General features: G+C 44.3%; 1 protein-coding gene across 1 annotated transcript in view; it reads right to left on the bottom strand.

Moving 5' to 3' along the window:
• Window positions 1–2,943: 2,943 nt before the first annotated feature.
• The window catches only part of gkap1 (G kinase anchoring protein 1), a 65,904-nt gene continuing 53,987 nt past the window's right edge, over window positions 2,944–14,860 (bottom strand). The window contains exons 9-11 of the mRNA XM_070882434.1: window positions 11,119–11,189; window positions 6,635–6,712; window positions 2,944–3,949 (exon numbers count right to left, since the gene is read on the bottom strand). Of these exons, the coding sequence (XP_070738535.1) occupies window positions 3,908–3,949; window positions 6,635–6,712; window positions 11,119–11,189 (191 nt within the window). The 3' untranslated portion in view covers window positions 2,944–3,907. The remainder of the gene's footprint in view (window positions 3,950–6,634; window positions 6,713–11,118; window positions 11,190–14,860) is intronic.

Raw genomic sequence — 14,860 nt, 5'->3', positions numbered from 1 at the left:
GGGGAGTTTGCTGATGATTTGTAGTGTTCATTTCCATTTGTAACTCCTCAGTTCGTGCCTGCATGCAGCAAGATCTGGTAAATATTCAGGCTTGGGTTGATGTGCCAGGCTATCTCCAAGAGAGTCGAGCCACTTCCCCGTGACATTCAACAGCATTACCATCACCTGGCCCCCCACCATCAACATCCTGGTGACGGTAATGCTGTTGAATGGACCGGCGACAAATACTGTAGCTGCAAGAGCAGGTCAGAGGCTGGGTATTCTGCAGCGACTGTCTAACCTCCTGACTCCACAACCATCTTCCTTTGTGCCTTTCCATCATCTACAAGGCACAAGTCAGGAGTGTGATGGAATACTCTCTTCTTGCCTGGATGAGTGCAGCTCCAACAACATTCAAGAAGCTTGACACCATTCAAGACAAAGCATCCCACTTGATTGGCACCCCATCCACTACCTTAAACATCACTCCCTCCACATTGGCACACCGTAGCTGCAATATGTACCATCTACAAGATACACTGCAGCAAACTGTCAAGGCTTCCAAACCTGTGATGTCTACCATCTAGAAGGACAAAGGAAGCAGGAGCACCTTCTGAAGGGCAATTAGAGATGGGTAATAAATGCTTGCCTGGCCAACATCCACATCCCATGAATGAATAAAAAGGTAACAAAAGCATGGATTAAGGGTTTCAGCAGAAGATGGGCTGAGGCAGGAGCGAAGACAGGCAATGTTATGGAGATGGAAGTACTTGCGTCTTTGTGAAGAGGAGTGTAAGAGGACAGAAGCTCATCCGAGGGTCAAATAAAACACCGAAGTTACAAATAGGCTAGTTCAGTGGCCCGGGAGGGGGATGGAATCAGCAGCTAGGGAACGGTATTAGTGGCAGATGCCGAAGACAATCGCTTTAGTCTTTCTAATGTTTAACGCAAGAAAATTTACTCATCCAGGATTGGATGTTGTTGCAGTCTGACAACATAGAAGCAGTGGAGGATGTCGACAGAGGTGGTGATGAGGTAGAGCTGGGTGTCATCAGCATATGTGTGGAATCTGACATCATGTTTTCAGATGATGATGAAAAATTGGAGGTGGGGTCAAGGATAGATTCTTGGAGGACTCCAGAGGTAGTGGTGCACGGGTGGAAGGAGAAAGCATTGCATTAGATTCTCTGGCTACGACTTAATAGGCAAGAATGGAACCAGGCAAGGGTACTCCCACCCAGCTCGACGAGGGAGGAGGCATTGGAGGTGGAAGGTGTGATCAACCATGCCAAAGGCTGCAGACAGGTCGAGAAGGACGAGGAGGGATAGTGCACCATGCTCACAGTCACATAGGATGACATATGTCACTTTGATTAGGGCTGTTTCAGCGCTATGGCAGGGGTGGAAAACTGATTGGAGGAGTATTCAAAAGTGGAGAAAGGAAAGCACGAATTTGGAAGGAGACATCACATTCAAGGACTTAAGAGGAAAGGGAGTTTGGAACTGGGTCGATAGTTTGCAAGGACAGAGGGGTCAAGGCTGGGTTTTTTGACAATGGCAGATCTAAAAGGGAAGGGGGACAGTATCGAAGGAGAAGGAACAACAACAACTTGTACTTATATAGCACCTTTTACATAGTAAAATGTTCCATGGCTCTTCACAGGAGGGTTATCGTACAAAATTTGACATTGAGCCACATAAGGAGATATTAGGGCAGATGACCTTGGTCATAGATGTAGGTCTTAAAGGAGGAAAGGGAGGTAGAGAAGCGGAGAGGCCTAGGGAACAGTTTGCAGCATCAGCTAGCACGAGGACCAGGTAGGGAAGTTGGAATAGGGTCCAGAAAGCTTATCTCAGTGGTTCGTGGGACAGAGATACTAGCTTCAGACCACTTGCCTATTTACACTCTAGCACCTCCACAGGTGACACTAGCATGAGATCTATCTGAAGTGCCTCCAACATGCACTGTTAACGTGCCGATCAGGTCACAATGCACTCTAGAGCTGGACAATAACAAGTTTGCCTCTGATGATTGGAAGCGGCATGTGAAATAAATGTTGTTGCTCTGCCTTGACACTAACAAGATTAGGTTTAGGCGAGTTAACAGAGCTAACATAGAAACATAGAATCCACCTCTGAAAATAAAAACATAGACAGAGTTTTAAAACTCTTTGATCAGGAACCAGCATCAGTGTCACCTGATTGAAAATGCTTTCTATACATGCGCCAAGTATTCTGCAGTGACCCGAAGGGAATGGTCAGAAAGTATCGGAAATTCAAATTCCAAAGTACTTTTGCAAGAAAAGGACTGATGGTTAATGTATATTAACCCAGGGCACCAAGGCTAATTGTAGTGCCCTATCATCAACTTGGCCCAGATCCACTAACTCACCACAGACTAATAAATCAAATCTGAGGCCTTCCTGGTCAGATTGGCTCAGCTGCACATTGGATTAACTAGTTGAGGCACAAGGGGAGCTGGTCATGTCATTTAAAAAAAAACAAATATTAAGGTTTTTACAGAACTCTATCAAGAGGATAAGTTATCTACGAACATGATCAAGTTACTGCACAATCTAAAATATGTGCATAATGAAGAGAACGCCAAGCAAGCCTAATGAAGGGGAAACATTAATATTTAAGTTTGTTGAAAGGGCATAAAAAATGGAAAAATAAATGTAATTAAGGAAGGAGTCAGTCATATTTTAATAAGTATTTTAGTAAAAAGAATTCCAATATAGGCTGTCCAGTTTATTTTCCAAACTTCCAAAATGGCTTACTCACATAATTAACATCAAAGCTCCAAAACTAACCTTGAAGTGAGGTTCAAAAGAGCTCAAAGGTACAAGTGTATGTTTGAAATACCCCTTTAACCCATAAGGGCATTAAAGCAAGTGTGTGCGCGTGAACATACATGCACACGCACACATATACATGCACGCACGCGCACAAAACATGCCAAGATTGGTTGAATTAAACTTTATTGTAATTCGTTGGAAAGTATTAAAAGTTTGGCATTTTAACTTGTTTCAATTCTAATCACCAACATGGGAACTATTTTTGAGTTTCAAAAACAAAGTCTGGGTTACTTACAAATGCCATTTTTTGTACTTGCTCATAAGCAAGTTAAGAATTACTGGGAAGCTGAATATTTTTCCACTTAACACCAAAGTCAAATATAGAAAGGACCATGAGAAGTAGAATCCTTCCGACATTATTCTGAAAATATTGCTCAACCTCCCCATCACTGGATGAGCACAGCTTTCCATTCCTTTTACACTGTGGCGTCTGGAACGGGAACTCCATTGAAACTACACAAACTAATTTTGCTAAAGATTATTTCTTCCCCTCCCACCTCATCGGCCCCTACCACCTTCCTCATTCTGGTCTAGGGCGGCTCTCACGAGGTTAAAAAAAAACAGTATCACATCACACTTTGTAACCTCATACCATCTTGCATATTTTTAGTTTCAATCTACTTTGGCCAAGCCACATACAGTCGCTACAAGATGGTGTAAATAGTTTTCTCACTTAGTAATAGGCAAGGAATCCTGTCTGAAGCAGAATCATTGGTCACAAATCAAAATTAACTTCCGAAAAAAAAGAAAATTCCTTCGATATTACTTATAACACTAAAGGAGAAGTTGAGCTTTGAAATGTCATTCACCAAAACATATCAGTGATCAGTACCAGAACAGCTCGATCAAAAGAAAGTGCAACAAAATACGTTTTTCTCCCTCTTTCTGGAAGGAAGTGGTGTGGGGTGAGAAGAGCTTTAACAAAGTTTTAAACAACTGCAAAACAAATCAATTGAAAAATCCAACAGCTATGCAAAACTAGAAAATTCTGCGATGGCACCCTGAAGGAAGGTTTCTTTTGTGGGGTTTTTTTTTGCCCTGGGCTTCACAGTAGGTAAACGCTGCAATCTTCAGTGATCGGATTCAGACACTTTCTTCCCTTTCTTGCCTCCCTGCAGATTCCGAGAGGAAAAAAAAATCAACATTTTCTATGGAACATTTGAAGAATTAGCTTATTCTATTGCACAGCTTAAAGCAATTCTAATTTTAGTGTTTTTTTCTAGATGAGCAGAGATTTGCCCTCTCTATCTTCCCATTAAAGTTAGAGCACCTTCTGGTGTTTTGAGTTGATGAACTAAAATTATAATTTCCTTTTGCATTTCAGTTCTTTTGTGGAGCAGGTCCTAGTCATCTGCTGCTAATGCACCATCATAAACAGGTGGTGTGGGAAAGCGGGAAGAGACAGAATAATGCAAAAAGATTTGTTCAATGTCATTTCCCTCCAGATTTGCAAATTTATGATTCTTGATTTGAAATGGATACTATTTGAAAGTAAGAGGTCGTACTGATCTCCTAATCAATGGCAATATTGCATAACATGCAACACACCATCATTATGTAACACACTTCTCAAGAGCATAAGGCACAGCTGTCAGAATGATCCAGACACCTAGAATGCTGTTTGAACACATCAAAACCCTGCTGAATAACACCTAAAAGGTTGAATGAGTCTCATCAGATCATAACTCAGACCTGGAATGTGGGTTTTACAGGAGCTTTAAACGCCACAGTTGCAAATCCTATTCTCCCAACACTCGGTCACTGCACCTTTCCCTCCCTTGGATGAGTTTGTTAATAAGATTGACACAGGACACACAAATAATGGGTATTCCTGGGCAATACAGGCATTAGAGTACACAATCCTAAGTTAGTGCACACATTGGTAGTAATATACGTACATTAAAGTGAAAACTCCTTCAATTTATGAATGTCATAGCATTTCTGTATTGTGCACAAAATGTCTCATTGTTACAATCAATTATACTTAGGGAAGTGTGCAAGTTTCTGCCAGAAGTATGTGCACCAAATATTGCACAAATCACCTAGTTTATGGGTCTGTGGAGTGATTAGCAACTCACCCCTATGCTGCACCTGTTGTGGCCTGAAAGCAACAAGTGATATAAAATGTTAGTACTGTTGCTCCCTTGACGATCAGCAGTACTGACAGAAGACCATCCCTGCAGCTCATCATTCAGGATGTAACAAGAGATTGGTAACCACTTCCCTGTACAGGCTTCAGCCTTTGCACATAAGAGGGAGGTGGCTGTTTCTTGGGCTGTAACAAGGCTCTAGGGAATATTAATGCAGTGGTCATCATGAGTTTCTACCAAGTATTTGCTCCTGCCCCATTCTCTGCCTTCTGTGATGATGCAGGGCAGCATATAGTGCAGCTATAAAGCTCATCAGCATGTTTACTTTTTCCAGAGATAGAATAATTAATTCAGGTGGGAAGCATAGCGTACCATTAGATCATTTATTGCATCCAATATAATAAGAATTAGCATAAGGAGCCATTAACAATGTTAAGTAAGGGTTTGTTAAAACAGTGGGTGTTAATATCAGAACATTAGTCATAATAACTTCCATGTTCAGAGTGGAAAAGATAGATGGGTCATTTTCAAGTTGGCAAACTGAAACAGTGGGGTGCTACAGGGATCAGTATTGGGGCCTCAACTATTTACAATCTATATTAATGACTTGGATGAAGGGAGCGAGTGTACTGTAGCCAAATTTGCTGATGATACAAAGATAGGTGGGAAAGCAAGTTGTGAGGAGAACAGGCAGAATCTGCAAAGGAATATAGATAGGTTGAGTGGACAAAAATTTGGCAGATGGAGTATGATGTTGGAAAATGTGAGGTTATCCACGTTGGTAGGAAGAATAAAAAAGCTAATAATTTAAATAGAGATTACAAAATGCTGCGGCACAGAGGGATCTGAGGGTCCTCGTACATGAAACACAAAAAGTTAGCATGCAGGTACAGCAAGTAATTAGGAAGGCAAATGGAATGTTGGGCTTTATTGCAAGGGCGATGGAGTATAAAAGTAGGGAAGTCCTGCTACAACTGTACAGGGCACTGGTGAGACCAGTACTGTGTACAGTTTTAGTTCAGAGAAGGTTCATTTGGTTGATTCCGGAGATGAGGGGTTGTCATGTGAAGAAAGGTTGTGCAGGTTGGGCCTATAATCATTGGAGTTTAGAAGAATGAGAGGTGATCGTGTTGAAATATAAGATTCTGAGGAGGCTTGACAGAGAGGATGTCTCCCCTCGTGGGGGGATCTGGAACTCGACGGCATAGTTTCAGAATAAGGGGTCGCACATTTAAAACGATGATGAGGAAGAATTTTTTCTCTGAGGGTCATGAATCTTTGGAATTCTCTACCCCAAAGAGCTGCGAAGGCTGGGTCATTGAATATATTTAAGGTGGAGATAGACAGATTTTTGAATGATAAGGGAGTCAAAGGTTATGGGAAGCAGGCAGGAAAGTGGAGTTGAGGTCAAGATCAGAGAAGCCATGATCTCATTGAATGGCGGAGCAGGCTCAAGGGGCCAAATGGCCTACTCCTGCTCCTATTTCTTATGTTATGTTAGTGCTACAAACTCTGATAATGCTACTGCAGCCAAAAAAAATAAGGAAAAAGCTTGTAAGACCAACCTCCATGGGCACTAGCAATGGATAAACTTCATTTCCCAATCAAGTGCAAGACTACTCTACTTATCTTACAATATGATTCAAATGGTTAACAGTTACTTATCTGTAATGTCCAAAAGGTAGATCATTTAAGTAAGCATTTTACCTGAAATTTTGTTGACTCTGCCTGTAGTAACTTAACTTTTGATTTTTCTTGTTCCAGAGCTGCATGCAGACCAGTAACCTAGGCAAAGAGAATCAAAACCTGTAATAAGCAAACATACAACAGCTACAATCTTATCCATATTTAAGTAACAACAGCTCATCCACTCAGACATCTGGACAATTAGCACTTTCCAACTGCTGAGGCAAATATTGTTGATTTGTCTGATCTTCACTTACTTTCTCTTCTTCAAAAATGTTGTTTTCTTTACTGGTTTTATTGCCAATTTCACCCTCAATCCAGTCACCATTACACAAGCCTCAACAGTAAATATAGGGTTATCTATTTTACCGAAGAGGTATCACAGCTAAACCCAATCTTATGGATTGGCAGACAGGAAGCAAAGAGTAGGAATAAACGGGTCCTTTACAGAATGGCAGACAGTGACTAGTGGAGTGCTGCAGGGTTCGGTGCTGGGACCCCAGCTCTTTACAATATACATCAATGATTTAGACGAAGGAATTGAATGTAATATATCCAAGTTTGCAGATGACACTAAGCTGGGTGGCAGTGCGAGCTGCGAGGAGGATCCTAGAGGCTGCAGGGGGGCTTGGACAGGTTAGGTGAATGGGCAAATGCATGGCAGATGCAGTATAATGTAGATAAGTGTGAGGTTATCCACTTTGGTGGCAAAAACAGGAAGGCAGATTATCAGAATGGTGACAGATTAGTAAAAAGGGGGGGGGGTGCAATGAGACCTCGGTGTTATGGTACATCAGTCATTGAAGGTAGGCATGCTGGTACAGTAGGCAGTAAAGAAAGCAAATGGCATGCTGGCCTTCATAGCGAGGGGATTTGAGTATAGGAGCAGGGAGGTCTTACTGCAGTTGTACAGGGCCTTGGTGAGACTACCCATTGAATATTGTGTGCAGTTTTGGTCTCCTAATCTGAGGAAGGACATTCTTGCTATTGAGGGAGTGCAGCAAAGGTTCACTAGACTGATTCCCGGGATGGCAGGACTGACATATGAAGAAAGACTGGATCGACTAGGCTCATATTCACTGGAATTTAGAAGAATGAGAGTGGATCTTATAGAAACATATAAAATTCTGATGGGATTGGACAGGTTAGATGCAGGAAGAATGTTCCCGATGTTGGGGAATTCCAGAACCAGGGGTCACAGTCTAAGGATAAGGGGTAAACCATTTAGGACCGAGATGAGGAGAAACTTCTCCACTCAGAGAATTGTGAACCGGTGGAATTCTCCACCACAGAAAGTTGTTGAGGCCAGTTCGTTAGATATATTCAAAAGGGAGTTAGCTGTGGCCCTTACGGCTAAAGGGATCAAGGGGTATGGGGAGAAAGCAGGAATGGGGTACTGACGTTGCCGTAATCATATTGAATAGTGGTGCAGGCTCAAAGAGCCGAATGGCCTACTCCTGCAACTACTTTCTAGGGACCCAAGTTTCCACATGATTTGCGCCTGATTTTTAGGAGCAACTGGTGGAGAACGGACTATCTTAGAAATCACAATTCTCCACATTTTTTTTTCTGCAGTTCTAGTCAGGTAGAACAGTTCCACTTTGGAACAGAATTTTTTCTTCAAAAGGGGGCATGTCCGGCCACTGACGCCTGATTTGAACGTTTCCACAGTGAAAACGTACTCCAAACTAACTTAGAATGGAGCAAGTGAAGATTTTTGTAGAACTGAAAAAACCTGTTCTACACATTAAAAAAATCAGGCGCAGGTTACAAATTAGGCGTCCAGAACGAGGTGGGGGGGGGGGGGGGAGGGGGGGAGGGGGAAGGGAAGTCATTAAATTCTATAATAAATCCTTATTTATACTTATACAAATATTATACAAATAAATCCAACCTGAATAAACATTTATAAGCAAAGAAAAGATTAAATAAACCATCTTCCTACCTGTGTGAAAGTGCTCCAGGCAGGCCTTTCGTGACCGAAGGCTGAACGGACCGGCCCGAGACTTCAAGCAGGCCCGTCCCCAGCACCAGATTTACAGGTAGGTGGCGTTGGGTCGGGTCGGGTCAGGTCGGGTCGGTTCGGTTCGGGTCGGGGGGAGGGAGAGAAAGATCAGGTCGGATCCAGTCCGGGGGCGGGGGCGGGGGGGGGGCGGAAGCGGGAGTCGGGTCGGGAGCGGGAGCAGGAGTGCGGGTCGGGTCCAGTCAGGGGGGGGGTGGTGGAGCGGGAGCAGGAGCGCGGGTCCAGTCCGGGGGGAGGGGGGAGCGGGTGTCGGGTCCCGGGGGGGAGGTGAGAGCGGGTGTCGGGTCTGGTCAGGGGGGGGGGGGGGGGAGCAGGAGCTGGCCGTGGGAGGAGCCTTATTCACGCAGCCCCAGTGAGGCCATTCGGCCAGGACTAGGGGCTGCGTGCTTCGGGCCCCTCCCACACAGTTTCGGGCGCCTGGAGCTACTGCACTGTAGCGCGCATGTGCAGAGCTCCCGGCACTATTTTCAGCGCAGGGACCTGGTTCCGCCCCCCTACAGCTCCTGCTGCGCTGCGCCGAGGGCCAGAGAACCTGCAGGAAGGTGGAGAATACGGAGGATTTTTTTAGGCGCACTTTGTGGCGCGAAAAACGGGCGTCCAGGTCGGGACTGCGCCGTTCTAGGCGCATGTGGAAACTTGGGCCCATGGTTTCTATGTTTATCCTTACCTTGCATCAACACAGTTGCACTTCTGAGGTTGCTAGATGGTGATCAAGAGCAGGATTTGTTGCCCAATTTTTCGCTACCTACCCAAGGAGGCCTGAGGGTAATTGTAGCTCTCGGAATGACATTAGTTAGCTCATTCCTTACCTAAAATCAAGTTTCCCCCACCACCCCCAACATTATGGTCTGAATATCGCAACCAAATGGGACGAAGTGACACTATGGGCTCAAGTTTCGGCCTGAGTTGCTCCTATTTTTTTTTTTTAGAGCAACTAGTTTAGAATGGATTATCTTAGAAATTGCAATTCTCGGCATTTAGTTTGCTCCAGTTCTAGTGAGCTAGAATATTTTCATTTTAGAACAGATCTTTTTTCACCAAAAGGGGGCGTGTCCAGCCACTTACACCCGTTTTGCAAGTTTAGGCAGCGAAAACTTACTCCAAACTAATTTAGAATGGAGTAAGTGTAGATTTTTGTACGTTCAGACAAAAACCTTGCCTACACTTATAAATCAGGCATAGGGAACGAGAGATGCAGGGGTGGGGGGTGGGGGGGAAGAGGGAAGATTACAATCATTATTTGTAAAAGTGAAGGGCTTAAAGGGACATCACCAATAATAAATGATAAATAAATCAATCAAAAAAAATTTTTTTTTTAATTAAAAATCAATCAATCAATAAAAAAATAAGTTTCTACTCAGCAACAGCAGCACCGGCAGGGGGAGGGGGGAGAGGGAGAGAGGTGGGTGGGGGCGGAAGGGGAAGAGATGGGGGGGGTGGAAGGGGAAGAGATGGGGGGGGTGGAAGGGGAAGAGATGGGGGGGGGTGGAAGGGGAAGAGATGGGGTGGGTGGAAGGGGAAGAGATGGGGGCGGTGGAAGGGGAAGAGATGGGGGGGGTGGAAGGGGAAGAGATGGGGGGGGGTGGAAGGGGAAGAGATGGGGGGGTGGAAGGGGAAGAGATGGGGGGGTGGAAGGGGAAGAGATGGGGGGGGTGGAAGGGGAAGAGATGGGGGGGGTGGAAGGGGAAGAGATGGGGGGGGGTGGAAGGGGAAGAGATGGGGGGGGTGGAAGGGGAAGAGATGGGGGGGGGGGTGGAAGGGGAAGAGATGGGGGGGAAGGGGAAGAGATGGGGGGGGGGGAGAGGGGAAGAGATGGGGGGGGGTTGGCAGGGGGCTGAACGGGCCCCGCCGACAAAGTGGAAGCTGGGCCGCCACGGAGGGCTTCGGGCAGGGCCCGTCCCCAGCGAGATGCCGGGCAGGCGTCCCGCTAACGGCGTGGAGGGGAGCTGAATGGGGAGGAGGGCGGGGGGGGGGGGAAGCGGAACGGGACGGGGGGGGGGGGGGGGGGAGGTGGAGCTGAACGGGAGGGAAGCCCAAGTCCCGATTTTCAATGCCCGGTGAGCCCATTCGACCAGGGTTCGGGAGAGCGTAGGCCCCTCCCACGCAGCCTGCAGAGATTCGGGCAGCAAGGAGCTACTGCACATGCACGCACACTCTAGTGTGCATGTGCAAAGGTCCCGGCACTGTTTTCAGCACCAGGACCTGGCTCCGTCCTCCACGAATTCAGGATCAACTGGACTGTGGGGAGAATACCAAGGTAAATAATAGGTGTCGTTTCTGTTCTAAAAAGTTGCCGCACCACATGAAGGTGCGCTGTTCTAACCCTGGGGGCAAACTTGGGCCCTATGGAGCAGTATGTAGTTAACTCAGACTACTTTTGTATATTTCCTTATGTTAAGCAGATCATCTGTGTGTGCTGGTTTATAAATCCCAATGAACATTACAAGGCAATATTTAATAGTTTGTAATTACTGGTTCTTACCTGTAAAGTTAGTTCATTCTTGATACTTAAGAGTTCATCAACTTGCAAAAGTATGTCTGCTTTATCCTTCACTGAAATATAAAGTGAAAAAAATTATGTATATAAATACTGCAGTGCAGCAGTATCAAAACGCCTCGACACCAAGAATTGAAGTTTAGGAAGCATTCCTAGAGGCATTCTGGCCCATCATCCTAATTCTCAGATATTACATAAAACATACACTACAGGCATAAATTGAACCCAATGCTGCACAATATTACTTTCCATTGTGGAAAGTAAAACAGGCGGTGGGTCTGATCACATCAATATCCCAATGGGAGTTAGGTTAAAATTAACCCCTACATGTTAGAACGATGCAAGAGTATTTATACACAAGTAATGAGTCTGTGTCACGGAGAAACAAAGATCACATTAAGCACTTCAATGTGTAGTTTAAACCACAAACATATTTTAAAATGACGACTGGAATTTAACTTAGAGGTAGAGTCAAGAGGGAAAAAATTCCACATAAATTCTCCACAAAAGCCTTTTAGGAATGGATCCCATGCTGGATCTTGCAAATTGGAAGAGAAAAGAACAGCAACAGTCCACTACAGAGGTCAGAGAAAATGAACAGGAAAGAAGGCAAAACCAAGATACTTGACAGCAGAAAAAAAAAACTGTTACAATGAAGGAAAAATTAGAAAAGAATGAGAAAGGGAAAAATTAGGGGAAAAAAGGGTGGCGGGGGGAGGGGGTGTGGGGAAGAGAAAGAAAGAACATTTTATGAAACAGGGAAATCTACTGGTTTGGTCTACTTGAAAACAGCATCAAGCAACACCCCTTTAATTATATACCACAACAGTCTCAAATCAGGTTATCCTTACTGCCATTAAATTGTATTGCAGAGGATATTCCTAAGCTCTAACCAACTCTGCATCCCAAATTGTCATAAGTTTTGCCAAATGATGTCCACGTGCTCTGGTCCAATTATCCCTTCTCTCTAACCCCGCTTCACCTGAAGACTGCACTCGATCTTGTCCAATGCCTTGGGAGAACAACTTGCGTATAGTAACTTGTCAGATAAGAATAGAAGTGTTGTTGACCTTTCGGCATAAGGAAAAAAATAATAAAAGTTAAACAGGTGAATAGAGAAAGGAGACTGGTGAATAAAGGCGATGGTGCCTCGTTAGGTGATCCAGTCTAGGTCTTGACCAAGATATTAAACTGAAACTCCTTGGTGAAAGTTTTTCTGCTAGGACTGTATTTTTTTTTTTAAACAAGATTTAGAATGACATTTTATGTACACATTTACATTCTTCGCCTGTGACAAACTGAATATATTTAGCTGTTCACCTCTTGAGTTATAAATTCATTTCAATCTCACTTAATGAATTGGAAACGAGCTGAGGGATGTCACAATGAACTGAGTGGCTCAATGATGGGATATCTCGGGGCGTAATCATTGGTCTACAGTTCTGTGGTCTTACACAATACTAATGACCTCAAACTCAATTGTGATCACACACAAAATATGTTGAGGACCCTAGTTATCACAAGAATCAATAAAGTATCTGTATTTGACTGAAGAAAATACATTTTAAAAGAGAAAAAGCTTCATTCGCTTGACCAGTAAACAAAAATGTTTAGTTAATGCTCAACTTGAAATAACTGGTACTGTATTGGAGTAATGTACAGTAGTTCTTCAAATGCATAAATTTATAACTAAAATAACTTCAAGGGGTTATTGCATTACTCAAATAGTGATGATCCATTGTTTGGACTGGAGAATGGAGAATAGTCAAGGCAAAGTGAAGGACTTGTCTTGTCGAAAACACCAACTTGCTATCTGCCTCACCATTGAAATCCATTGAATGGCATGTTGCTGTATTTGAGTGGTAGATACGAACTAAACCCATAGAAAGTTAAGTCTGGTCACCCTTTCAAGTCTAAGTTCCCGTTTAATGACGTGATACGTTTTAATTACTGTCATTCAAACTCTGACACTGAAAATTAACTATTACAAATGTGCAGTTCCATTCATTCAGGTATTAATGGTTGGAAATTTAAAAAAATTTTAAATTTGTAATTTTGTTTCAACTTTTCCTTGTCCTTTTTTTCTTCTTAATTCAATCTTTCTTTCCCTCTTTATTTCTCTTTCAGTACCAGATTAACATTGAATTCACCCAATTTAATTTAAACTTCCTCTTCAGTTCTTCTTGTTTATTTCACAATAATTCAATTTGATTGGTTAAAGAGATACACAGTTGGTTGCCCTATTCACTCAGGTTCAAAATTCCTGGTTTCCCTCGCTGTGTCATTATCAGCTTGCACATTCAGCAACTTGTCACACAAAAATTTAAAAACCTAAACGTGCAAGGGCAAATCGGACTACAAAACAGCATGAGGGGACGGGACTACAAAACAGCGCGAGAGAGCCGGACTACAAAACAACTAGGTGGGAGCAGCGCAAGCGGACCTGTGGGGGGGGGGGGGGGAATCAAAGTGTGACATCACTGGAAACCAGGTAGGTGATTGGTGAGTATATTTCTTTTTTTCTAAATTTGGACAGTGGTTTAAATTAAGAGCTGGGATTACAAATTAAAACTATACACAGATAATTAAAAATTCAAAACTTATAAAACAAATTAATTAAATACATTAGAGATGGCAGGGTAGGTGATGTGTTACAGCGGCAGCATGCGGGAGCTGCCATCATCATAGGCAGTCCCTCGGGATCGAGGAAGACTTGCTTCCACTCCTGAAGTGAGTTCTTTGGTGGCTGAACAGTCCAATACGAGAGCCACAGACTCAGTCACAGGTGGGACAGATAGTCGTTGAGGGAAGGGGTGGGTGACCACATCTGCAGTAAGTGTCTGCAGTTCGAGGAACTTCGGCTCCGAGTTGATGAGCTGGAGTTCGAGCTTCAGACACTGTGACACATCAGGGAGGGAGAAGAGTTACCTGGACACTGCGTTCCAGGAGGCAGTCGCACCCCTTAGGTTAAATAATTCAAATTTGGTCCATGGTCAGGGACAGCAGGGTGTGACTCCGAGTGAGGCAGGTAAGGGGACCCAGGATACAATGATAGCGAAGCCTCAGCCCTTGAAATTGTCCAACACGTATGAGGTTCTTACTCTCTGTGTGGACAAGAGCAAGGACGACAGGGAGGATGAGCAAACTGACCACAGCACCGTGGTACAGGGAGCCATTCAAGTGGGAGGGGGGGGGGGGGGGGGGCGGGTGGAGCGGCGAGTAAAAAGCAACGTGGTAGTGGTAGTGGACAATATAGTTAGGGGGATAGATACTGTTCTCTGCAGTCGAGAGCGTGAGTCCCAAAGGTTGTGTTGCCTGCGGTGCCAGGGTTAAGGACATCTCCTCTGGGTTGGAGTAGGTACCAACGACATAGGTAGGACAAAGAAAGAGGTTCTGCTGAGGGAGTATAAGCAGCTAGGGGCTAAATTAAAAAGCAGTACCACAAAGGTAATAATCTCTGGATTAATACCTGAGCCACGAGCAAATTTGCATAGGGTAAATAAGCTCAGAGCGATGAATGCGTGGCTCAAAGATTGGTGTGGGAGAAATGGGTTTCGAGTCATGGAGCACTAGCACCAGTACTGGGATAAGAAGGAGCTGTTCCGGGCTTGAACCAGGCTGGGACCAGTGTTCTGGTGAATCGAATAAATAGGGCTGTAAATAGGGCTTTAAAGTAAATGGTGGCCGGGGGGTGGGGAGGTGCAAGGAATCCGGTGAGCGGAAATTT

This window comes from Pristiophorus japonicus, chromosome 1, assembly GCF_044704955.1.
Source record: "Pristiophorus japonicus isolate sPriJap1 chromosome 1, sPriJap1.hap1, whole genome shotgun sequence".
Taxonomy (NCBI): Eukaryota; Metazoa; Chordata; class Chondrichthyes; family Pristiophoridae; genus Pristiophorus; species Pristiophorus japonicus.
The sequence above is the reverse complement of the archived record's forward strand: the minus strand, read 5'-3'. Positions and strand labels throughout refer to the sequence as shown.